Below are 24,271 nucleotides of genomic sequence, written 5' to 3' on the forward strand. Positions count from 1 at the left end.
GGATTAAATGTATGTGATGTTCGAACTTATGTTTTTTTATCAATATTTTATTTTAGAATTTTATCCATTCAAATTTTTGCATTATATGTCTAAGGATTTCGGTATGGCATGATTTCTTTTTCTTTATTGATTTAGCTAAATTTGGTTAACATTTTTTCTCATTTAAATGAATGCATCTATATAATGTTGTTTTCTATTTTACATGATTCACTTTTTTGTAAATAATTTTTTTAATTGACGCCAATACATACTTGCAACGTACGTACGCTAAAACTAGTCTTATTATTAAATAACTGCATAAGGTACTTGTATACGGTAAAAACCGGATGCGAGGCAAACCGGTGGAGCGAGGGGACCGACTGATCTGCCTTCTTCGTCATTGGAACGACCAAGCCCGGTGACCCGAGCATTCGTGGCCGTTGGTCCGTATAGCCGTTGGTCCGTACGGCTGTTGGTCCGTATAGCCGTTGGTCCGTACGGCTGTTGGTCCAAGTAGCCGTTGGTCCGTGTGGCCGTTACACGCGAGCCACGTGCCAGTAGCGTCCTGTCATGGTCAACTACCCACCATGCGTGTGTCAGACGGCGCCGTCAGTCTAATCCCACCAAATCCGTGCAGAGCTGCCCTTATTATTATTATTTTATTAATTCATATTGGATGAAACCCATGGAAGTCACACTATAAATAGGGCATATCCCCCTCCTTTGTAAGGGTTGACTTCTTTATTTTCCAAGAACACTTGCAATAGAAAAATATATATGCAATCTCTCTCTTAATATCTGATCCGGCCAAGGCCGTTTGTTTCCATTTACGTTGTGTTTCTTCCATTAAGTATTCAACATGGCTTCTAAACGTTCATGTCCGTAGCAAATTAAGCAAATCACCGTTACTAGCCGTTTTATTACCAAATACTCACACGCTTATTTTCCGCTATCAAATATACATCAAGATCCAAGCACATATCCTATACCCGCGTACAAATTCAATTGGTTTCCCAATTTCGGGGTAAACAGTTTGGCGCCCACCGTGGGGCTAGGATAATTGTGGTCTTTGATCTTGATCTCTATCTTACCCATCAAAATCAGAAACATCTACTGTCCGTCTCTGAAAAAACGGACCAAATGGCTAACAGTGGGCAATCTGGTCACGTTAACAACAACGAGATCGTGGCCGAAAATGAAGGCAGCGGGCCATGAGGATCGCCAAACCCCACTGACCCTTTAAATACTAACAATTCAATTACTTTGTCCGGGACACAAGTCCGGAAAGAACCGGATACCCCGAATGATAATATTGACTTGCGTTTAATTTTTGAAATGTTGCAGGAACAGAGAGCGGCGATTGCCGAACGGGGAATCGTAATAGCCCAGCTGCAAAACGGAAGGGGTAAAACGACCCCGAAAAAGGCGAAGAGTGTTGTTGAACCCAGAAGAGATGAGGCACGGATGGTTGAAATCAATGGCTCCAGAGCTGGTCCATCCACCGAGGTTCTGAGAATGCTCGAAACGTTGGCGAAGCGGGTGGACTCGACCGAAAAAAGGGTGGAGACATACAACTCTCGGGTGGATCAAATCCCGGGGGCTCCGCCTATTTTGAAAGGGCCGGATTCAAAGAGGTACATCCAAAGGCCTTTTCCTCCGAGTGTAGCTCCGAAATTGATCCCGAAGAGGTTCAAAATGCCGGATATCCAAAAATATGACGGCATCCTCACGAACACGTGACCTCATACACCTGTGCTATAAAAGGCAATGATATGGAAGATGATGAAATCGAATCCGTGTTGCTGAAAAAGTTCGGGGAAACTCTGTCAAAAGGAGCATTGACTTGGTACGATCATCTGCCCGAGCATTCAATCACTTCTTTCGAAATGCTCGCCGATGCCTTCATAAAAGCACACGCCGGAGCCAAAAAGGTGCAGGCTCGAAAGACGGATATTTTCCGTATAGCCCAAAGAGACAAGGAGCTATTGCGTGAATTTGTCATCCGGTTCCAAAGGGAACGAATGGAGCTCCCCCCGGTTCCGGAGGAATGGGCCGCACAAGCTTTCACAAAGGGGCTCAATGTTCAGAGCTCGACGGCTTCGTTCAAATTAAAGGAAAGCTTGCTGGAATACGAGGCTGTGACCTGAGCGGATGTCCATAACCGATACGAGTCAAAAATTCAGGTATAGGATGACCAACTCGATCTTCCCCCGGGGCCCGTAAAAATGAACAAAAGCTCGGAGAGATCACGAAAGAATTACGAACCGGAGGCCGGACCATCTAGGGAAAGGTATCGGCCATACTCTCGAAAACCAAGCTTCAGGTCGGAAAAATCAAGGGATGGCCCGAGTCATTTCTCCGGGCGGGGGTGATAAACGGGCCGAGTCCCCAGTTCAGGTATACCACCGAGGAGTCAAACGAGGAGGCCACGGCTGTGAAACTCGATCTCACAGATGAACTTCGCGAAAACGTGTTGGTCCGTATTGCAACCCAGAAGCAGAGAATGGGAAGGTACTACAATCGGAGAACCAATTTTTGATATTTCTAAGTTGGGGACTTGGTGCTTCGGAAAGATACCTTGAGCACCAAGAATCCCAACGGAGGAAAACTGGTTCAGAACTGGGAAAGACCGTACAAGATAACCGAGGTAACGGGCAAAGGATCGTGTCAGCTGGAATCCGTGGACGGGCAGCGATTGTGCAGCAACCGGAACGTGGCTCATGTGAAGGGATATTACTGCTAAGGTATGGACACCTCATGTTTAACCTTTTTCTTTTTGCAGGAAGTCAAGTACCAGATAAAGTTAGGATCTAGGTCTGAAAACGCGTGTTGCACTCTTTTCCTTAGTACGGTTTTGTCCCAAAATGGGTTTTTCGACAAGGTTTTTAATGAGGCAACAAGTACAACGTGTTACTTAACAAAATAAGGACAAACGGCCGGGAACTCGGGGTCACGGCCTACGAGTGGGGGCTTGATAGCGCTCGCCTGATTTTTGCAGCTCGGATAAGCACTAGGGGACTTATACCCACATCGAGGTTTACCCCGGTTAATGGAAAACGGAGGAGCTCAACAAATCAAGATCGGACCTTCTGCATTAGGTTTCGGTGTAAGGACCAAACGATCAAAATAAATCGTGTCCCCTCAATATTTGCTACGGCAAAACCAAAACCGGACCTTCTGCATTCGGTGTCGATGAAAGGACCAAACGATCATAATGAATCATGTCCCATTTAGTATTTGCTACGGCAAAACTAAGGCCCGGTCACCGGCCATAACCTTCGATGTAAGGACCAAACGATCATAATGAATCGTGTCCCATTTAGCATTTGCTACGGCAAAGCTAAGGCCCGGTCACCGGCCATAGCCTTCGATGTAAGGACCAAACGATCGTAACGAATCGTGTCCCGTTGTATATTTGCTACAGCAAAGGCAGAAGGAATTAAAATTCTCATATGTACAAACATTTTGCAAACGCAAAGTCATCAAAAGCTGGTATAACAAAATCTTGGGTGTCTTTCTGTTAAAAGGACTTCGCCCCGATGGTAACCGCCGTATTCCGGCACTGCCCCACTCACATACTCTATATCGAGGATTGTGCCCGAAATTCGATAAAGGCGACAAGGTCACAATGACCCAAGCCAAAGCTCGGCAAATTCCCCCAAAACGGGGATTGCTACATCAAAAACTTTGCCAAGGTTGAAAAAATACCGACCCTAAAGAAAATGCCTATCGTAATTCGGAGACATCTGAACTTATGAAGCATCGGATAAGTCCCACGGGCACGGAGAATTAACGACTATGAGTCGACCTGTCCTAAAACGGACCAACGATCATGACAAAAATAATGGCAAACATTCAAAACGAAGAAATAAGAAGGTAACGACGAGCTGACAGGGCCACCGGTTTCAGAAGTTATCCACTCCCCGTTACTCCGATAGATCGGAGATCCGGGAAGTGTGGGGCTATCTGTATACGGTAAAAACCGAATGCGAGGCAAACCGGTGGAACGAGGGGACCGACTGATCTGCCTTCTTCGTCATTGGAACGACCAAGCCCGGTGACCCGAGCATTCATGGCCGTTGGTCCGTATAGTCGTTGGTCCGTACGGCTGTTGGTCCGTATAGCCGTTGGTCCGTACGGCTGTTGGTCCGAGTAGCCATTGGTCCGCGTGGCCGTTGGTCCGTGTGGCCGTTACACGCGAGCCACGTGCCAGTAGCGTCCTGTCATGGTCAACTACCCACCATGCGTGTGTCAGACGGCGCCGTCAGTCTAATCTCACCAAATCCGTGCAGAGCTGCCCTTGGTCACTACCCAGTGTAATCCCACAATAGTGGGGTCTGGGGAGGGTAAGATGTACGCAGCCTTACCCCTACCTGGGTAGGGAGGCTGTTTCCGATTGACCCTCGGCAACCCTCCTCCTTTATCCGGGCTTGGGACCGGCAATGTGAGCGAGCTCACACTGGCGGAGTTACCCTTATTATTATTATTTTATTAATTCATATTGGATGAAACCCATGGAAGTCACACTATAAATAGGGCATATCCCCCTCCTTTTTAAGGGTTGGCTTCTTTATTTTCCAAGAACACTTGCAATAGAAAAATATATATGCAATCTCTCTCTTAATATCTGATCCGGCCAAGGCCGTTTGTTTCCATTTACGTTGTGTTTCTTCCATTAAGTATTCAACATGGCTTCTAAACGTTCATGTCCGTAGCAAATTAAGCAAATCACCGTTCCTAGCCGTTTTATTACCAAATACTCACACGCTTATTTTCCGCTATCAAATATACATCAAGATCCAAGCACATATCCTATACCCGCGTACAAATTCAATTGGTTTCCCAATTTCGGGGTAAACAGTACTAGTAGTCAAAATTAAAATTTTAAGGTATACTATAATTAATAAGGTTAATTTAGTCAAATAAACTCCTAATAATATACTACTTTCTTAAGAAGAGTTGAAGGGAGGGAGTGTAATAAAGAGGAAATGTCTCCAGGTGTCTGAGCTTCATGGCAATTGTACTTTGTGATGGATCATTCCAGTACAATCCAGAGAGTGTAAAAGGAACAAATCAGTTCTTTCTTGTGTTCTTAAGCTCAAAAGATCCACTTTGTCTTAATGCAGTCACAACAGCAAGCCAAGAGCAGGGAGGAGATTTCATTTATGAGCCAGCAAGAAGCTATAGAAGTTGATCAATTGTTGATGGTTCCTCTTGGTTTTACTCTGGATCAGCTCATGGTTTGTCTTCTCAATCTTGATTTCTTACTTGTTAAATTTCTCTACTTATCCCTAAGTTGGGTTTATTTGTTTTTGAGTTCAGGAATTGGCAGGCTTGAGTGTTGCCTCTGCAATTGGAGAGGTAAGTGCTCTCGTAGCATACTTGAGTATAATATATTTATAACTATGGCACCAGTGGGAAAACAGTATTTTTGACAGAGGGTGGATTTTAGTAGTGAAACTGATAGATGAAATCCAGGAATCACAAATGAATTCGAGAATTTCTTAGACTGGACAGGAAAGATTAATACTTTCGAGTGAAACAGTCAGATGTAATTATGGAAGAGATGAGAAATATAGAAGAAGAAGTAAGTTGTATATTTAGTAGTCAATGAATGAATCCAATCAATACAAGTACATGGTTATATGTAATGAGAAAGGTAACTGCTAAGCCTAATCAACTGTGGTATCCTAACAGAATTCTTGACAGCTAAGTGTAACTAACTTGGTAACTAACTCCTTAACTACTAGCCAACTCATCAGCTGATGTGGATATTACAATTAATCCCAATATTCCACTAATCTAATTATCATGTATCAGTACTCCCCTGCCTGAAAAGATCCTTGACCTCAAGGATCAAAAGTTGGGAACCTGAACTTCAAAGTATTTGCAAACTCCCAAGTGGCACAATCCGCAGAAAGTCCGTCCCATTTAATCAAGAGTTGAGCTACAACTTTATTTCCTTTCTTTACCATCCGCCTTTGCAACACACATTCCGGATTAGGGCAGTAGGGGCTAGCAATATCAGTCACAGGAGGGTAGGAAATCTGATCAGGAATATGATAACACCTTTTGAGTAAGGAAACATGGACCGTAGAATGTATCTTCACAGCAGCAGGAAACAGTAGAGTGTAAGCAACTGATCCTACTTTTTGGCAATTTGGAAAGGACCATAATACTTAGCAGCTAGCTTGTGAAATGGTTGATTGGCAACTGTGACTTGCCGATAAGGTTGCGTCTTAAAGTACACCCAATCTCCAACTTCAAAACTCCTCTCAGACCTATGAGAATCAGCCTGTTGCTTCATTCGAAGTTGAGCTCTTGCTAGATGGTGTTTGAGTAGTTGTAGCTTCAATTCTCTACTCACCAAGGTACTGTCCACCTCAACTGAAGCAGATTCACCAGGGAAGATATGGGAGATGCAATGGTGGTGGCCTCCCATATAATGCCTCATAAGGAGTAGTCTTGATAGAACTGTGATAAGAAGTATTATACCAATATTCAGCCAGTGCTAAACACTCAACCCAATTTGTGGCATCATCTGCGCAAAAGCACCTTAAGTAAGTCTCCAAGCACCTATTTACAACCTCAGTTTGCCCATCAGATTGAGGGTGGTAAGCTGAGGAAGTGTTGAGCTGAACTCCTTGTATTGAAAACAGTTCCTGCCAAAACGAACTCAGGAAAACTGCATCTCTGTCAGTTGTGATGTTGTCAGGTAGACCATGTAGTTTAACCACCTCATTTAACATTGCCTTAGCTACTGACTGAGCAGTATAGGGATGCTTCAAAGGAATGAAATGAGCATATTTGCTCAATCTATCTACCACCACAAGTATAACCTCATAAACATTGGATTTTGGAAGGCCATCAATGAAATCCATGCTTATCTGGGACCAGACTACATCAGGAATGGGGAGAGGTTGAAGTAGCCCTGGATAAGCAGCTAAGTCCGACTTATTCCTCTGACAAATGTCACAACACTGCACAATTTTTTTTACGTCTTCCCTCAGTCCTTTCCAATAGAAGAATGTCAATAATCTTCTCAAAGTAGCCTCAACACCTGAGTGCCCCCCATTGGCAGAAGCATGCCAGAAAGTTATGATGTCTTGCCTTAACTGATGCACCTTACCTACCACCAATCTTCCTTTTCTCCTCAACTGACCATTACTCCAAGTAAACTGTGAAACCAAGTTAGGAGTAGCTTGTAATTTAGTAATAATTGCTTTCACCTCAGAATCAGTGTCCCAACTTTGAGCTACAGCTTGTAATAAGTCAGAGCTTGTATTAGAAATCACCAATGCTAGTATCTCAGAACCAGTTACTCTAGAAAGAGCATCAGCTGCTTTGTTTTCAGAGCCTTTCTTGTATTCAATTGTGTAGTCAAATGGCATGAGTTTAGTCAAACCACATGAGTTGAGAATTGGTGTGAATTTTCTGTTCCATAAGGAACTTCAAAGCTCTTTGATCAGTTCTGATAATGAATTTGTGGCCCAACAAGTATTGAGACCATTTGGTCACAGCATGAACAATGGCCAACAACTCTCTATCATATACAGACATGGCAGCATGTCTAGGTGACAATGTTTTACTGAGAAATGCAATTGGATGGCCCTGTTGCATCAAGACAGCACCAATGCCATAGCCACTAGCATCAGATTCTACCACAAAAATCTTGTTCATATCTGGTAAAGCTAAAACAGGCACTTGAATAAGAGCCAATTTCAGTTGTTCAAAAGCTACAGTAGCATCAGATGACCACTTAAAACTATCTTTCTTTAAAAGATCAGTTAAAGGTCTACTAATCAACCCAAATCCTTGCACAAATCTCCTATAGTACCCTGCTAAGACAAGAAATCCTCTCAGTTGTTTGAGAGTAGTAGGAATTGGCCAGTTCTTCACAGCTGCGATTTTCTAAGGATCAATTGAAACACCTTCCTCAGAGACAAAATGACCCAAATATTCTATCTTTTTAACTCCAAAGAAGCACTTGCTTTGTTTGGCAAACAACTGATGTCTTTGCATTTCTACAAAAACAGTCCTCAGATGGGCAACATGTTCATCAATATTCTGACTATAGATCAGAATGTCATCAAAAAAGACTAACACATATTTCCTGAGAAAAGGCTGAAAAACTGTGTTCATTAAGCCTTGAAATGTTGCTGGAGCATTTGATAACCCAAAAGGCATCACCAAGTATTCATAGTGACCTGAATGTGTTCTAAAAGCAGTCTTAGGCACATCTTCTACTGCCATTCTTAGCTAGTGATAACCAGACCTAAGATCTATCTTGGAGAAGATCTTAGAACCACCTAATTCATCCAATAGATCTTCCACAATAGGGATAGGAAATTTATTCTTCACAGTATATTTGTTCAAGTCCCTATAATCAACACAAAGTCTCCAACTCCCATCCTTTTTGCCCACCAAAACTACAGGAGATGCAAATGGACTGCAGCTAGGTTGTACAATACCCTGATCCACCATTTGTTTCACTAGTCCTTCTATTATATCCTTTTTAACCGAAGGATATCTATAAGGCCTCTTGTTGATAGGCTCAGTACCAGCATGTAATACAATCATGTGGTCAAAAACCCCTCTAGAAGGTGGCAGCTGAGTTGGTTCAGCAAACAAGCTCTTGAACTCCTCTAATAACTCAGTTAAGCTAGGTTCCTCCTTAGAATCTTGTGTGGATTCTAAGGCATGACCATGCAGTTCATAGCACATAGTAGGAACTACTTGAATCATGCAGAGTTGTGAACCATTACCTGAAATTCTATCAAGTCTGCCTGCTCCTGGAGTTACAATTTGTTTGCCTGCTCCTCTCAATAGATGTCTTTTTCCTTTGTACATAAACTCCATAGTAAGTTTGTTGAAGTTCATTTTGATGTCCCCTAGTGTCAGCAACCATTGAACACCCAATACAACCCCACAAGAACCTAATGGTAGTATCAGAAATTCAGCACTGAACTCAGCCCCTTGAAGTAACCAAGTGATTTCACACACCTTATCCACTTTCATGTCATTTCCATTTGCTGCAGATACCAACTGTGGCATGGTTGTTCTAGTTGAACACCCCAACTGCTTTACTATTTCAGGGTCAATGAAGTTATGAGAACTTCCAGTATCAACCAAAATATGTAATGGCCTTTTGGAATGATAACCAGTGACCCTCAATGTTCTAAAACCCAATGATCCATTTAGAGCATGTATAGATATTTCCATTTGCTCCATAGGTTGGTTTACTTCAGCTAGTTCCATTCCTGTCTCTTCTCTTAGCCCTTCATCATCATGAAGGCGTTCCTCATCCATTTCCTCCACTTCTAACAAATACAATTGCTTAAGGTTCTTGCACTTATGCCCTGGTACATATTTTTCTGTGCAGAAGTAACACAGACCTTGTGCCCTTTTTTCATTCATCTCCTCAGCACTCAACCTTCTTCTGGTAATTCCCTTACTGCTTGACTGATTCTCAAATCCAGGAGTTGGTAATAATGGCTTATTTTGACCCCTTTGATCATTATTCCTTCTATATGCAGAACCAGAACTTGTTGAATATGCAGGAAACTGTTTATAGGCTTTAGCTTGAGCAGCTAAGAAAGCCTCTTGCATCCTAGCAGTTCTATACAATTGTGATAGTGTAGTAGGATTAGTCAATTTTACAGCTAAATTCAATTCATCTGTAAGTCCTCCAAGAAAGCAACTGATTGCATTTTCTTGAGATAAATTCACCCTTGTCAATTTACTTTCAAAGATGGCTTGGTATTCCTTTACTGAACCAGTCTGTTTTATCTTTTTAATTTCCTCCATTGGGTCATCATAATCAGCCCCAAATCTTTCAACTAATGCCATGATATACTCATTCCAACTAGGAGGGTAAGTAAATTGCCTGTACCTCATGAATGATTGATGCCATTGTATTGCTTCTCCCTCCAGATGAACTGCTGCCAATCCTACTCTTTGATCCATGGGAATGTCATCAAAGTTGAAAAATTGCTCAACTTTGAATAACCATGATCTCAAATCTTCTCCCGAGAATTTTGGAAAATCTAATTTAGAATACCTAGCTATTCCATGATGATGACGCTGGTAATTCATAGAATTATTGTTCCTTTGTCCTTCATCTTGACGATTGTGGTGTACAGGACTCTTGTTCCTTGGATCCTCATCAGTGAATTGTCTCCCTCTTGAAGTTCCTACTTCCATCTCCACTGGAGAAACATCTTCAAGATGTTCCTTCAATTTCGCAACAGTTTGATCCAGTTTTTTTAAGTTTGCAACTTCACCAGTAAGAATCCCAATGTCTGCAATCAATTTCTGCATCAATTCACGCATATCTCCACTTTCAGTCGTGGTTTCAATTGTGTTTTCACCATTTGACCTAGTTCCTTTCGCCATTGATGCCGAGAATCAATGAGCTTTGATACCAATGATAGATGAAATCCAGGAATCACAAATGAATTCGAGAATTTCTTAGACTGGACAGGAAAGATTAATACTTTCGAGTGAAACAGTCAGATGTAATTATGGAAGAGATGAGAAATATAGAAGAAGAAGTAAGTTGTATATTTAGTAGTCAATGAATGAATCCAATCAATACAAGTACATGGTTATATGTAATGAGAAAGGTAACTGCTGAGCCTAATCAACTGTGGTATCCTAACAGAATTCTTGACAGCTAAGTGTAACTAACTTGGTAACTAACTCCTTAACTACTAGCCAACTCATCAGCTGATGTGGATATTACAATTAATCCCAATATTCCACTAATCTAATTATCATGTATCAGAAACATCGTGGTTGTTCAATATTGGAAATCCTCTGCTCGTGCTATTGCCTGTGATAAATTATCATTGTGTGCAAACAATTTGTCCTTATCGATAAAACTAGATAATCGTAACTGTTTTCATGTGGCAATCCATTTATCACCTAATTGAATAAGAACATATGTGTGCAGTCTCAAAGAAGCCACGGTTAAAGATCATTTGTTTGTGTGAGGGTTAGTTGATGAAGATATAATCAAAGAAAGTAACCTAGGGAGAATTTGGAACCGACGATAGGTGAAGCCTTCATAGGAAAGACAGAACATATGTAGGGTATAAACAAGCAATCTCTTGGTCTGCGAAAGTATTACTTCTTTATTTATTTCCTCCTTGGGATTGACAAGACTAAATGCATGTCATCTCTCCAGGTCTATAGTTCAAGTGAATATACTCGTGTGCTTGTTATATGTGGTCCTGGAAACAATGGCGGGGATGGTCTTGTCGCTGCTCGACACTTGCATCACTTTGGTTATAAGCCCTCCATTTGTTATCCAAAACAGTCCAATAGACCTCCTTTTGCTGGTTTGGTCACTCAGGTAAAGGATATGACATGAAATTCTTGAACCTCAATATTTCTAGTTTATTTGAGATGTTAATGGATGTGAGAATTTTGGTAGCTTGAATCACTATCAGTTCCATTCTTGCCGATGGAACGTCTATCTGTGCAGCCTTCAAGTGACTTCGATATTATAGTGGATGCAATTTTTGGATTCTCATTCCATGGTAATACTTCCTTTCTCAGTTTCTATTTGACCTTCCCATTAGTTTGTCTCTTCGCTGTGGAGGCTAAAAACTGCTATCGAAAGCTATTTAACTGCATAGCTGAATACCAAACTTTTTAGTCTAATTCTTTGCTTTAGTTGGTTTTATCAGTGATTATCCACCGTAAACGCGTGTATGCAGCTTTGGAAGTAATTTGCTGTTATTGAGGACTTTGATCATTATCGTCACTTAATATTGTGGTTCTTGTTTCCTTAGGGACCTTGTATCCTTCCTCTCTTTTTTTTACCTTTTCCTTCTACTTATTTAGGGCTGTCCATAGATGGAATAGTCAGTATAATTTTGCCCTGGAGCTAGCTAGAATGTCTTTTTGAGCATATTAACTCTTTCCAGGCAACCCAAGGCCACCGTTTGATAGTCTCATCTGAAAGCTGGTCTCCATAAGAAACCAGCAGCGTACACATGAGAAAGCAGCTGTCATAATATCTGTAGATGTCCCTTCCGGATGGCATGTGGAAGATGGAGACGTTTGTGGTGAAGGCATTGAACCTGATATGCTCGTATGCAGTTGTTAAGTACTCACATTGTATTGTTATCATGCGTTTGTCTCATTGGTAACTCTGCTTTTCCTTTGAGAATCAAGTGAAATACCTAAAGAAAACGTTGGACATTCACTGTGTAGGTCTCTTTGACTGCTCCAAAATTGTGTGCCAAAATGTTTTGTGGCCCACATCATTTTCTAGGTGGAAGATTTGTTCCACAATCCATCATAGACAAATTCAAGCTAAAACTTCCATCATATCCCGGCACTTCCATGTGTGTTCGGATTGGAAATCTTCCACCATCCAACTTATCAGCACAGAAAGGAATATTTGCAGCTTCTGTATCTCGAGGTGGAGGAAGATCCTATTGCTCAGGTTGAGATTGTATAAAAAGCAGAGACCTGACGTCTATTATATTTGGATCTTTGACTCTCTTGTGGTAATTTTGTCGCAAATTTGTCACATAATCCAGATTGTATGCACACTTCTTTTCTTAAAAGCACTGCAGTATCTTTATATTTTTTGTAATAAAGCCCCAGTTTGATTGCAGTTTCAAAAGTGGCTTGGGGATGCATTGGCTGCTGGCACAAAAGAACCCCGTTATATGGTCCTATCAACAGCTGGGAAAGATGCAAAACCGTAAGTCTTTCTAGCTTCTATTTTCTTGTCTTTACATGGTCTGCAAGTTAATATAACAGGGTGGACACCTCAATTCTGTTTTGCAATCAAGTGATTTTTCGCCTGATGTTAACTGTGTGGTATTTCTTCTTCCCAGTTCATCGCGAATGATATTATTGGAAGGAGTAAATAAAGATGGTTTTTTCTGGTGAGCTACATAACTTATGCTGAAGTATAGTTAGTCTATTTAATGACATCTGTGTTGTTTCTGCAGGCAGACCAACTATGGGAGATAAGTCGTTCTTGATTTGTCAGGTTGTCTGTCTTGTCAATACATAATGGCTGCTGGTCTGTCCTGTCAATACATAATGGCTGCTGGTTTCTCCTTTGAAGTTTAGGAAGAGGGAAGAGCTGTCATACCTACACCACTTTCCTCAGAACTGTAGAGTTAAATATTTTGGAGAAAGTACTTTTTCAGATAAAAAATTGGACAATATACTTGCTATTCATTAACGATGATGTTAAATTAGTTCCAAGAGTGTAATCTAGGTATTAAATGAAGAGAGTTCTTTTCTTCATTGAGATGAAGTAAATGTTGTGCTTGACAGTAAGAACTCATGTCGATCACTAGATTCTGTGAACAAAATCAATTTTAAAGGAGTCAGGTCTCTTCAATGAGAATTCCTAAGATTGGCTGTACTAATCCTTTTTCTTGGGTTCTATTTCCATGCTAGCTGAATAGCACCTCCAGTATTTCATTTGCTTTCTCCAGTCCTAGTCTTCACATTAGGTGTCTAAGCTTAAATCAAACTGATTTCAGGGAGCAGGAGACTACAACACAAAGCTCGGGGTCACAATTCTTGGTAGTGTATTTTTTTTTATACCCAGATTCCTAGTTGTTACAGTTCTTATGCTTACAAATTGTTAACATTAAACTTTTGTAGTGGTTTTTAACTAAATCAATATATTGGAATCAGGTGAATCTGTATCAGTTGAGGATGAAGTAGTGGTGATCAACAGCATTTTCCTGCCCAACAAGACTCTTAATGTGAGTGTCCATGAAGATATCTTACTTTAAACTCAATGAGATGAATTTGGCAGTGCCCTTTTGCTTCTGCTACTGAGCCGATTCCTTCCCCGTAGGCTTGTATTACCATTTAGTTTATGTAAGTATTGTTGGTACATTTGAGTACAGAACAATTAGCTAGTTTACTGTTTATTTGTAATTTCCCCTTGTAAGATACTGCAATAAACCATTAGTTTCTTTCCTTTTTTCTTAGTTTTTTTTTTTTTTTTTTGGTCTCTCCCCCCACCCCAACCCCCATGTAATCTCAGTTTTTTCATAATGGCAATTCATCCCAATTTATTACAATATTAGGACGTCTGGTGGTGAAGATTTCACTCTACCATATTTCAGATATACTTCTTAACCCGATTCCAAGAAGAAAATGACGATTAGTTCCTTGGATCAGCATTGTGTACTTCACAATAATGTGTTGTCAACAAGGTTGCTTACCTTTTCTTTATAGTTTTTTTCTTTTCAAGTGGAATACGTTTGACAAACTTTCGTAGTTGATAGTTAAGTAAAATATAAACGTTCGTAATTATAATAATAGTGTATGGTAGGGGATATACATAACACATAGATGGTAAATGAATTTTATATTTAAATAAAAAATCCATCTTGAGATTACGAGAGATTAGACATACGAATATCCAAGTAAAAAATGTCCTCAATTACGCATCCCTACATAACATTTTTTGTGCTATTATTACCGCAAAATAACTCCTATAATATTATTTATTACTATAATAATGTTTGCATGGTTATTCACCATATAAATAATTAAAGCATCACAATTCCATTCACCCTCGAGTCCTCCTCTCCTATCTTTTCTCTTTTATTAATTTTTATAAAAATTATAGGCCACTCCATGGCCACTGACAGAAAGAAAATAGATAGTACTAAATTTTTCCGATAAATTAAACGGAGCTCCCATTTATTTATCTAGTGGTTTCACGTGTAAAAGAAATAAATAAGGCGGCCAAGATAAACACTCCCACTTACTAATAAAAAAATCAGGAAAAAAGTGGCCAAGATTTGGAAAGAAGTAGAATAAACCGAGAGAGGCCACGATGTCATAATTGACAGTTGTGAATTGGGAGGTTTATAAAATGCTTGCGTTGTTGCGCAAAGGCAAAAGAATGTCATGTCTTGTCACCGCAACATTACTTCCTTCTTCACCTGCTGCTCATTCCGTCCATAATTTCAAGAATATCAATACTTCACGTCATCTTCTTCTTCCGGTAAGTTCTCTTTCTTTCTCTCTTTATTTATACGCGTGTGTGGTCTTGATATCGCTACGTGTAAAACTGTCAGCTATTGAATTAATTACTTTGCTTAATCTTGTGAGTTAAAGAGGTTGTTGGGTTTAAGAGCCAATATTGGATTCAGTGGGAAATATTGGGGTTCGGTGAGAGGAATGGCAACAAAAATGGATAGCATTCAGCAAAACCCAGACTCCATTTCGTACCTAAACCAGCAAGAAGCTGCTGAAATTGATGAGATACTTATGGGCCCTCTTGGTTTTACTGTTGATCAACTTATGGTTAGCCTCTCCATTTTCTTTCAATTCTTTTCCCTAGAATTGCAGTACTCCCTCTGTCACAATTTATATGATACTTTTTCGCTTTTCGACAGTCAATTTACTAAAATTTGAAGCTAAACTGGATTAGATTAATTTAATATTTTCAGATTAAAATTTGTATATTTGAAAACTACGTGAAAAGTATGAGTTCAACTTTTCTCACATCGATTTAGTGAAAAAATATATCTTAAAATGTTGTCGCTTGTGAATCTCGGGAAGCGAAAAGCATCACATAAATTGAGACAGAGGGAGTAATATTTTTTTAACTTCCATTAGGGGATATTTTCTGGTATGGTGTTTGATTCTGTGGTTTTGATTGCAGGAATTGGCTGGCTTGAGTGTTGCCACTGCAATTGCAGAGGTCAGTAATTGGAATTGCTTTGCAGAATTTTTCTAGAAAGATTCTTTATTTGATCACCTCCTTTATTTCTATTATTACACTTTGATATGGTTGAAGATGCATTTTGATTCATAGACTAGCAGTTTGTTTCAGTTGTATTGGATTGAGTATCTTGGTTATGTTAGATCTTGATGCAAGGAAACAATGCAATTGTGTAGCATCTGCCTAACTGGCTTGTCGTATTTTTGAATTTTTCATAATTTGTTCTTCCCCTGCATATTAGACATTAAAACTTTTGTCTTTATTTCTCTTCCATTTTAGCAATTTTTGAGTGGAATATAGGTTGATAGACAAATACTATCAGCCTTTTGCTCTTTTTCCATCTTGGTCCTTTGGGGGTAGCTCGTTGAGGCTTTACACCAGTGATTCTAATTCTTCTGACAGGTCTATCGACCAAGTGAGTACAGTCGTGTTCTTACTATTTGCGGTCCTGGAAACAATGGCGGTGATGGTCTTGTAGCTGCTCGTCATCTATATCACTTTGGCTATAGGCCATTCATATGTTACCCTAAGCGTACTGCTAAGCCTCTTTATAGTGGCTTGGTAACTCAGGTATCATTTTTTGTTCAACTTTATGAATGGCCAATGTATCGTCCATAGATCCATTAAAAGTTTCACTTATTCATCTTTCTGATGCATCAACATGTTTTTTTCTAGCTCGAGTCGCTCTCAGTTCCTTTCTTGTCATTGGAAGATTTGCCAAAGGACTTGTCTGACAACTTTGACATTCTAGTAGATGCAATGTTTGGATTCTCGTTCCATGGTATGTTTTTTCTTTAGATCTTTTTGTCATTGAGCTTCAACATGTAACTACTCAAATTTTAGAATCTTTTGGTTGGGAAGCCTTGCATTTATCTTCTTTCTATTTCTTTTGTTCATGTCATTTACTTTGTTTTATGGATAAGTATCTCTTGCTTTACTTTATATTCCTTTGAGCATGGAAAAGAATGTGAGCAGTGAGGTTTTTCAGTAAAGAATTCTGGTGAAACTGCTTATATCATTAGCCATATAATAATCCTTTCTATTGATCCATAAAAAAACTAAAATCTTTTCCAGGTAGCCCAAGGCCACCTTTTGACGAATTAATTCAGAGACTGGTGGCATTAAAGATTAATAACGATACGCATCAGAAATCACCTGCCATCGTCTCTATTGATATTCCGTCTGGATGGCACGTCGAAGAAGGAGATCTAAGTGGTGAAGGTATTAAACCTGACATGCTGGTATGTATCTGTTTTTTGTTTGTATTTAATATCTGGAAAGCCTTGCTGTTTTGACTTTCCTTTAATTTTGAGCCACCTAATAAGTAAATTTTCTCGAATTTAGGTTTCTCTAACTGCCCCTAAGTTGTGTGCCAAAAGGTTTTCTGGCCCGCACCACTTTTTAGGTGGCAGATTTGTTCCACCATCCATTAGAAACAAATTTAATCTCCAATTACCAGCATATCCTGGCACTTCCATGTGTGTCCGAATTGGAAAGCCTCCAAAAATTGACATATCATCTCTGAGGGAGAACTATATTTCTCCTGCGCTGCTTGAGGAGGAGGTCACCGCTGACCCCTTTGATCAGGTATGAATTTATGTTAAGCAGAGTGGATGATGACTGAGAACTTCTTTCTTTTTTTTCTTTTTTTTTTTTTCTTTTCTTTTCTTTGTAACCTTAATATATAGTTTTCCATATTCCAGGTGTCACTAATTCTAACCCATGTTTCTAGAATTTTCTCTGCGATTTTATGTTTAACTGCTAAATTCCCTTGTTGCTTTATACTTAGATCAATCTTGTCTTTGCACAGTTCCAGAAGTGGTTTGATGATGCAATAGCGGCAGGCTTGAAGGAACCAAATGCCATGGCCTTGTCAACTACTGGCAAAGATGGCAAGCCGTGAGTGTCTCATGTGGTTTTTGCAAAAATTATTTCATTTTATTTTATTTTCTAAACGCCTGCTGAATAATATGCAACTCTAAGACTTTACCTCTTCCCTCGCCCCTCTTTTGCATTATCTAATCATTAAGAAATTGCTATAAGAGCTATATCTTCAAGAGAACTTTCATATGACAGTTTTGGTTCACACTCAATTGTGAAACTAGCAACAGTTTTGATATGAGAATTAGCAGGGTGTTTAAGGAAAACTGTTGTCGCTCTCTCTCTCTCGCTGTTTTTTTTAATTTGGAAGGTAGGAAAATTGTTGTCTTTGTGTGCAATGGTTCTGCTTGCTTGTCCTTCCAATGCCCTTTGCTTGCCAAGGAAATAGAATATTGTACATTTGCATTGAATGGCAAGTGACTCTAATTTTCTCATTTCTTAACTATATAAACCAGCTTTGTGATACTTGTAAGTTGCAACCATAATAAAAAGCTAGATCATTGGGATATTTGGTAAGATTATTGGTTCATTCTGAATCTCTGATTAGCATTTCAAATTGTTTATATGTTGGTTCTCGTTTAAATGCTTAGATAAGTTCTTTTATCTCTTACTTGGACCATAAACTTATGGCATTTTATGACTGTTTTTTAACTGAAGTTCATCAAGGATTGTATTGCTGAAAGGTTTTGACAAGGATGGTTTTGTCTGGTTAGTTCTGCTCTCTCCTATGGTAGTGCATACTAAATGTCATTCAGAAGATAGTACTTTGTTTTTTCATTCTTAGATCGAGTCTTCCCTGTGCAGGTACACCAATTATGAAGGTGGCAAGGCTAAACAAATAGCTGAAAATCCTCATGCCGCACTCCTGTTTTACTGGGATGATTTGAATCGCCAGGTATAGCCTGACTTAAGCTATCTATAATTGATGATCTGTCAGTGATCTTGATCTTATCCTTCAAGGAGAAAGATTTAAGCAGTCAACTAGGAGGAGGCTATCAGTCCCGTGTTTACTATTGTTAGCATAGACTAAATTTCAAGTGTTTATATCTCTCAGCATTTTGGGGGAACATGGCAATGTATATGATATTCCTTCTTTTCTGGACTTTTAGTTGGCTGCCTGACTAAAAGAAAGTATTTTTTGTAATTTCTAGAGTTTATATTAAGCACTCACTTTGCTTTATCATGGCTTTTTCGCTTTCGTTATTTTCATTCTCATATTGCTTTGAATTGCTTGTCCTTATCTAACCATTTTTTTTTTTGGCCATGCTTTCTCTTGAGCCGAGGGTCTTTCAGAAACTGCCTCCCTACCTTCCAAGGTAGGGGTAAGGTCTGAGTACACTTTACCATCCCCAGACCCCACATTGTGGGATTTCACTGGGTATGTTATTGTTGTTGTTGGTTGTATCTCCTGCTGCTAATGAATTATTGGCACGGATTATAAAAAAAGGCGTTTTTTCTTTTTTCTGAATGAATCTTAAAACAACAGTGTGGTCTCTAGGTAAGAATCGAAGGGCCTGTGCAAAAAGTTCCAGATGAAGAATCTGACCAATATTTTCACAGTCGTCCTCGAGGAAGTCAGATTGGTGCCATAGTTAGCCAGCAGGTCCGCCAGTTTCTTAATCTAATTCTTGAAATTGTTTCTTTAACTTTGTTTTTTATGTAACTTTCTTTCTTTCTTTTTTTTCCATATAATTTGCAAACATCTGTCTCTTGCTTCTTTTCTTCAGAGCACAGTTATTCCGGGAAGGCAAGTGCTCCTTGACGAATACAAACAGTTGGAGGCAAAATACTCTGATGGGTTAGTTCTAGTCTAACTAATTAACTGCCTCGGAATGCCATTGTTAAGAATCCAAATGCTAATTGCTATGATGTTTCTGTATCTGCATGATTCAAAACATGGTTTATCCTGTTCTCATACTTCCGCTCAAATTTACCTCTTGTAATCCATTCCCGTACTTCAGGAAATATGTGATATATATTAAATTTCCTCTTCAAATTCACAATCCCTTTGAAAGGAAACTTGAGGAATAATTTTCGTCAAACTGCCTAAATAGGAAATGAGTTACAAATAATACCCCCATAAAAAAGTATTCATAAAGAGGGAATGGAAATTCAGAAGTGGGAATGAGAACTAAGAAAAAATAAAATCCATAAGTTGAGTTCTCATACCCTTTTATAGATTTATAAGTTTCCTTATTCTGCATCAAGAAATTAACGGAAGTTGAATCCCAAATGTTCCGTTCTAAACTTCCCAGTCACGGTGTAAGGTTTTACCCATACAATTTCTTCATCTCAACTGCAGATTAATCTTTTTTGTTTGGCAGTGGGAAGTAGAAATGCATGTGAACAGTTAGGTTGTCAATTGATTCTTTTATCTATGCCTGCCTCAGCTCAGACACAGCTCGAATTAGATTTCATCAGTAGGTCCAACCAAAACTCAGCCTTGAGAATGAAAATTTATATAGCTAAATTGTTAAAGATTAATGACATTTATTCTGAAATTGTAAGCCACATTTAATTTGAAAATCGTAAATCAATAGATTGATTGTGAAGGGAGGGGAAAAGAACTAAAGAGTAATACCGATATATTTTTTTTTTTCCCTTTTAACTTTAACAGTTTAAAAGAAAAAACAATTTTTTTTTTCATTTTGGTATTTAGCTGTAGGAACAACTTGGGTCCCAGCCTAACAAAGCTCAGACTTGTCTTTTACTGAGGTCTGACGTCAAATTTAAACTTAGCCCTCTCAGATTCAATTTAGGCTCGGCTTTAGAAATGGTGCTTAATGAGCTTAGTTCAATTGTTCAGTTCCTATTGTGGTGTATGTGCTATTATGTAGTTCAGTATTTTCATGTTCTTATATAATTAAAACCAACTAATTATGTCTCCTAAATGATTAAAAAAAATCTGTCTCCTGTAATGTGACCATTTTAGTAATTTGTTATTTCCCTTCCTCGCAATTTATGCTCGTCAATTTCACTCCCATATCCTTGTAAAGACTTGAGAATCTATTTTGTCTCATCTGCAGAAGTGTGATTCCCAAACCAAAGCACTGGGGAGGCTACCGGCTTAAACCTGAAATGTTTGAATTTTGGCAAGGACAGAAATCTCGCTTGCATGACAGGTATTGACTCCCGGATGTCTGTTCCGAAGACTTCCATTATTGTGCTAGGAATATATCCAACTCAGAAGAAATACAGTTTTGGCGGATTTCCTTTGTTATTTGTAACGGAAATGTTAGGGATGCAATTCACTAGGTAGCTCATCATTCAGAAGAGGAATGTGATATAGAACTATAAGAATGGAGTGGAAACGAGATATGTAATGTTTAGCAATACACTAAAACAATTTAGATAAATCTGAATGAATAACATAGCATAGACTTGGGAGAATTTAATTATCCAGGACCTGGGGAACTTTAGTAGTTCATATACTGAACACTCCGTAGTGAACGACTTTCCAACTTATTACCTGACATAGGCAAATGGCTTCTCAAAATTCTCAATATGTTAGGTGTGTGAATACTGTCTAGAGTTTTAAAACTACCAAGTATCCAAGACTCTGTTTCTATATGTGAACTGCACTTTGGTGAGATTTCCCGATTAAACTCAGCATATCTGCCTCTTTAAAACTTTAAGTTGCTCTTCTTCCCATATAATTTATGGCTAAGTTCGGTTTATACTAATACAGGTTGCGTTATATCCCGGAAACAGTTGATGGAAAGACAGCGTGGAGGATTGAGCGATTGGCTCCATGACTTCTGTTGAGGGCATCTTCATTATGAGGATGCCAATTGTTGTTCTTTCCTTTCATATTCTCTTCTTTCCGCGTATTTGATCTTGGGCGGATTACAGAGAGTTGAGGCAACTACATAAACCAATAAAATTCTTCTCATCATGGCAGCATTTTAGTGATAGATTTAAGTTTCATGCACGGAAGTTTAAAGATATTTTATACGGTCAGTGTGGCTTAACCCATGAAAAAGATTAGTTACTATTTAATGTTTATAATAGAGAGCTACATGTAGTTACATTTTAAGTGACATGATTCGATAGATCTTTTTACTGTTAGTCATAGAACTTACTGTATGGTCTCCTCTCTATTTTTCTTTTTTGCAACTTATTGCTGTTATTTTTTGTTTGTAATTGCGTTTCTCGTTTGATCTTTTGGAAGATCTAAAAGCTATGCAACGTCAATTTATGAGTAGTGCAGTCTGGCCAATACTGTCGATTTTACAACATATATATTCTGTATTTATGCTATTAACCACTATTATACTTGTCAAATTAAGAACGAGCATGTCTTCATTCCGCTGAGCTTCTAAGTTGCAAACAAGAAAAAAATCCGTAGCATATAACAAGAGTAAGGTATAGAATCGTCGTGCAAGCGGTTAATGCTGTGTGATGTAATTTCCTGATTTGATTACATTGCCCGATGTAATTGAGTCTTAAATGATAATTGCATAAGTAATCTCTTGAGTCTTAAATGATAATTGCATAAGTAATCTCTTTCCTTACGAGAACTACGAATCAAGCCATTTTTCCTCAGGTAAACTTAACATTTAAAGTACTGTAGTTGTTTAGCTGATTAAATAAGACTTATGTAGAATTTTCAAAAGCATATTTTCTTTTAGAGTTGCTTCAATTTAATGGACTAGATTCTAAATTGCGACAATGATATTTCCAGAAAATTCGTGTCGAGAACGAAAGTCAATATTTGGAGTGACGTCAAGTATTGCAGATCATTTTTTATTTTTTTCCTACTATATAGAAATAGGAGTTTCTATATTGTTTGGCCGTCAGTCACTCATTTAAAAAAAGAAAAAAATTAAGATGGGTTTCACTCTTCTATAATAGTAGAAAAAAAAAAAATTAAAAAAAACTTAAGGTGGGGCCCAATCTTCTATAATAGTAGAAATGAAAAAAAAAACCAAATTTAAGGTGGGGCCCACTCTTCTATAATAGTAGAGATTAAAAAAAATTAAGGCGGGGTCCGCGTAAAGAATTAGGAGACAAAAAAATTAAAATGGGGTCCACGTGAAGAAGAAAGAGACAATTGTTAGAAAAAAAAAAGATATTTAAATAATGATAATAAGTTCAGAAAATAATAAAGGTAAGCTAAGAGAAAATGTAAAGAAGAGAAGTTCGGGAAATAACGATTTAAATTGAACACAAAAATTGCTAAAGAAGTCATAAAACCAAAAGATTTAAAACTTATACATTTGAGTATAAATTTAGACACATACGTCTCACACCAATAATGAGGAATAACATCAAGAAGACAAAATATAAACGGTTTTTTTTTTTACTATATTAGAAGCATGAGTTGGGGGTGATTTCGTCGGCCACCTCCAACTCATGTAAAAAGAAAAAAAAAGAGTGGACCCACCACCTCCAAAAAATAAAAAAGTGGATCCCATATTAAAAAAATCAAACAATATAAAAAAAATAGAATTAGACCCCATATTAAAAAAAAAAAAAACAATATCAAAAAAAAAAATGCACCCCATATTAAAAAATCAAACAATATTCATGTAATTCTCAAAGTATCCTCATTAAGTCAATAATGGTGAATTCATTGCCACATGTGTATCAACCCATTAGTGGGAGCAAATGAAATTATTGTATAGCAAAAAATGTGGACCTCATATTATTGTTTTTCTTCAAAAGGTTAAGTAGCTAAACCATACAATTTCCTTTCTTTTCTTATATTAGCCTGAGATCTAATCTAGATATTTAACTGTTGCATTTGCTATTCCGCCATGTCATTTATTTGTTATGTTTACTAAAATAAATATACTTAAAATATTTATATTTTAAAATAAAGTAGAATTTAATTACTTTTTTATTTTTATTCTTACTCTAATAAATGTGAAAAGAGATTAATGTCGTAAAATAAAAAATAATATTAAATGGAGATCAAATAATAAATAAGGTAAATTAGTCAAATTATAATTCTAATTGACGTTTCCTTAAAAAAAACGTGCAAAAGACAACATAACAAGTAAAATGAGCTAAACCAAGAATATTCACCAAAAATTAAAAAATAGTAATTCTTCGTTTAAATAGAAAATCAATTTTCTACTTTGTTTCATTTTAAACATGTGAAATTAATTTAATAATTTGAATTAGAATTATCCAAATCAAAATTTGGTAAAAAATAATAAGTATTGAATCTACATACATTAACAATAGAATATTTTACACCTTTAAATTAATCGAATTAAAATTCAAAGTATCAACTGGTGCTTAAATATTGCTATTATTTTGTCTCAAAGAGAGAAAAATAGTTTCCTTTTAAACAAGTTTTCTCTTGTAAAAAGTATTAATAAATTAACACTAATATAATAAAGTTTTGAATATGGAGCACAAATTATAATGTTATATTAATCGTGTTTTGAACATAGTATATATATATATTATCACTACCCAAATACAACTACATACACATAGATACCCTATAATTCAAAGTGTTGGGCGCACGGGCATACACCATCTAGTACTATATAGAAACATGAGTTTCTATATATTTCGTCTTCAGTCACTAAAAAAAAAAAAAAAAAAAAAGGTAGGCCTCAATCTTTTTTAATATTATAAAAATTGTAGAAAAAAAGTTAAGATGGGCCCAATCTTCTAGTAGGAATGAAAAAAAAAAAATTTAAGGTGGGGTTCACTCTTCTATAA

The 24,271-nt window shown here is 37.9% G+C and overlaps 1 protein-coding gene and 1 pseudogene across 1 annotated transcript; both read left to right on the top strand.

The window, feature by feature from the left end:
- Positions 1-4,949: 4,949 nt before the first annotated feature.
- LOC132632761 (pyridoxine/pyridoxamine 5'-phosphate oxidase 1, chloroplastic-like) lies at positions 4,950-13,966 on the top strand (annotated as a pseudogene).
- A 758-nt stretch (positions 13,967-14,724) lies between these two features.
- On the top strand, positions 14,725-21,676 carry LOC132632763 (pyridoxine/pyridoxamine 5'-phosphate oxidase 1, chloroplastic-like). The gene is made up of 14 exons (XM_060348829.1): positions 14,725-14,986; positions 15,100-15,288; positions 15,650-15,688; positions 16,112-16,279; positions 16,385-16,490; positions 16,784-16,950; positions 17,054-17,296; positions 17,520-17,608; positions 18,248-18,298; positions 18,395-18,485; positions 19,089-19,193; positions 19,318-19,388; positions 20,617-20,712; positions 21,279-21,676. Exons 1-14 carry the CDS (start codon positions 14,855-14,857, stop codon positions 21,343-21,345), a joined length of 1,614 nt encoding a protein of 537 aa, XP_060204812.1. The 5' UTR covers positions 14,725-14,854; the 3' UTR covers positions 21,346-21,676.
- The last annotated feature ends 2,595 nt before the right edge of the window (positions 21,677-24,271 follow it).

The sequence above is a fragment of the Lycium barbarum genome, chromosome 3 (genome assembly GCF_019175385.1).
Source record: "Lycium barbarum isolate Lr01 chromosome 3, ASM1917538v2, whole genome shotgun sequence".
NCBI classification, from domain to species: domain Eukaryota; kingdom Viridiplantae; phylum Streptophyta; class Magnoliopsida; order Solanales; family Solanaceae; genus Lycium; species Lycium barbarum.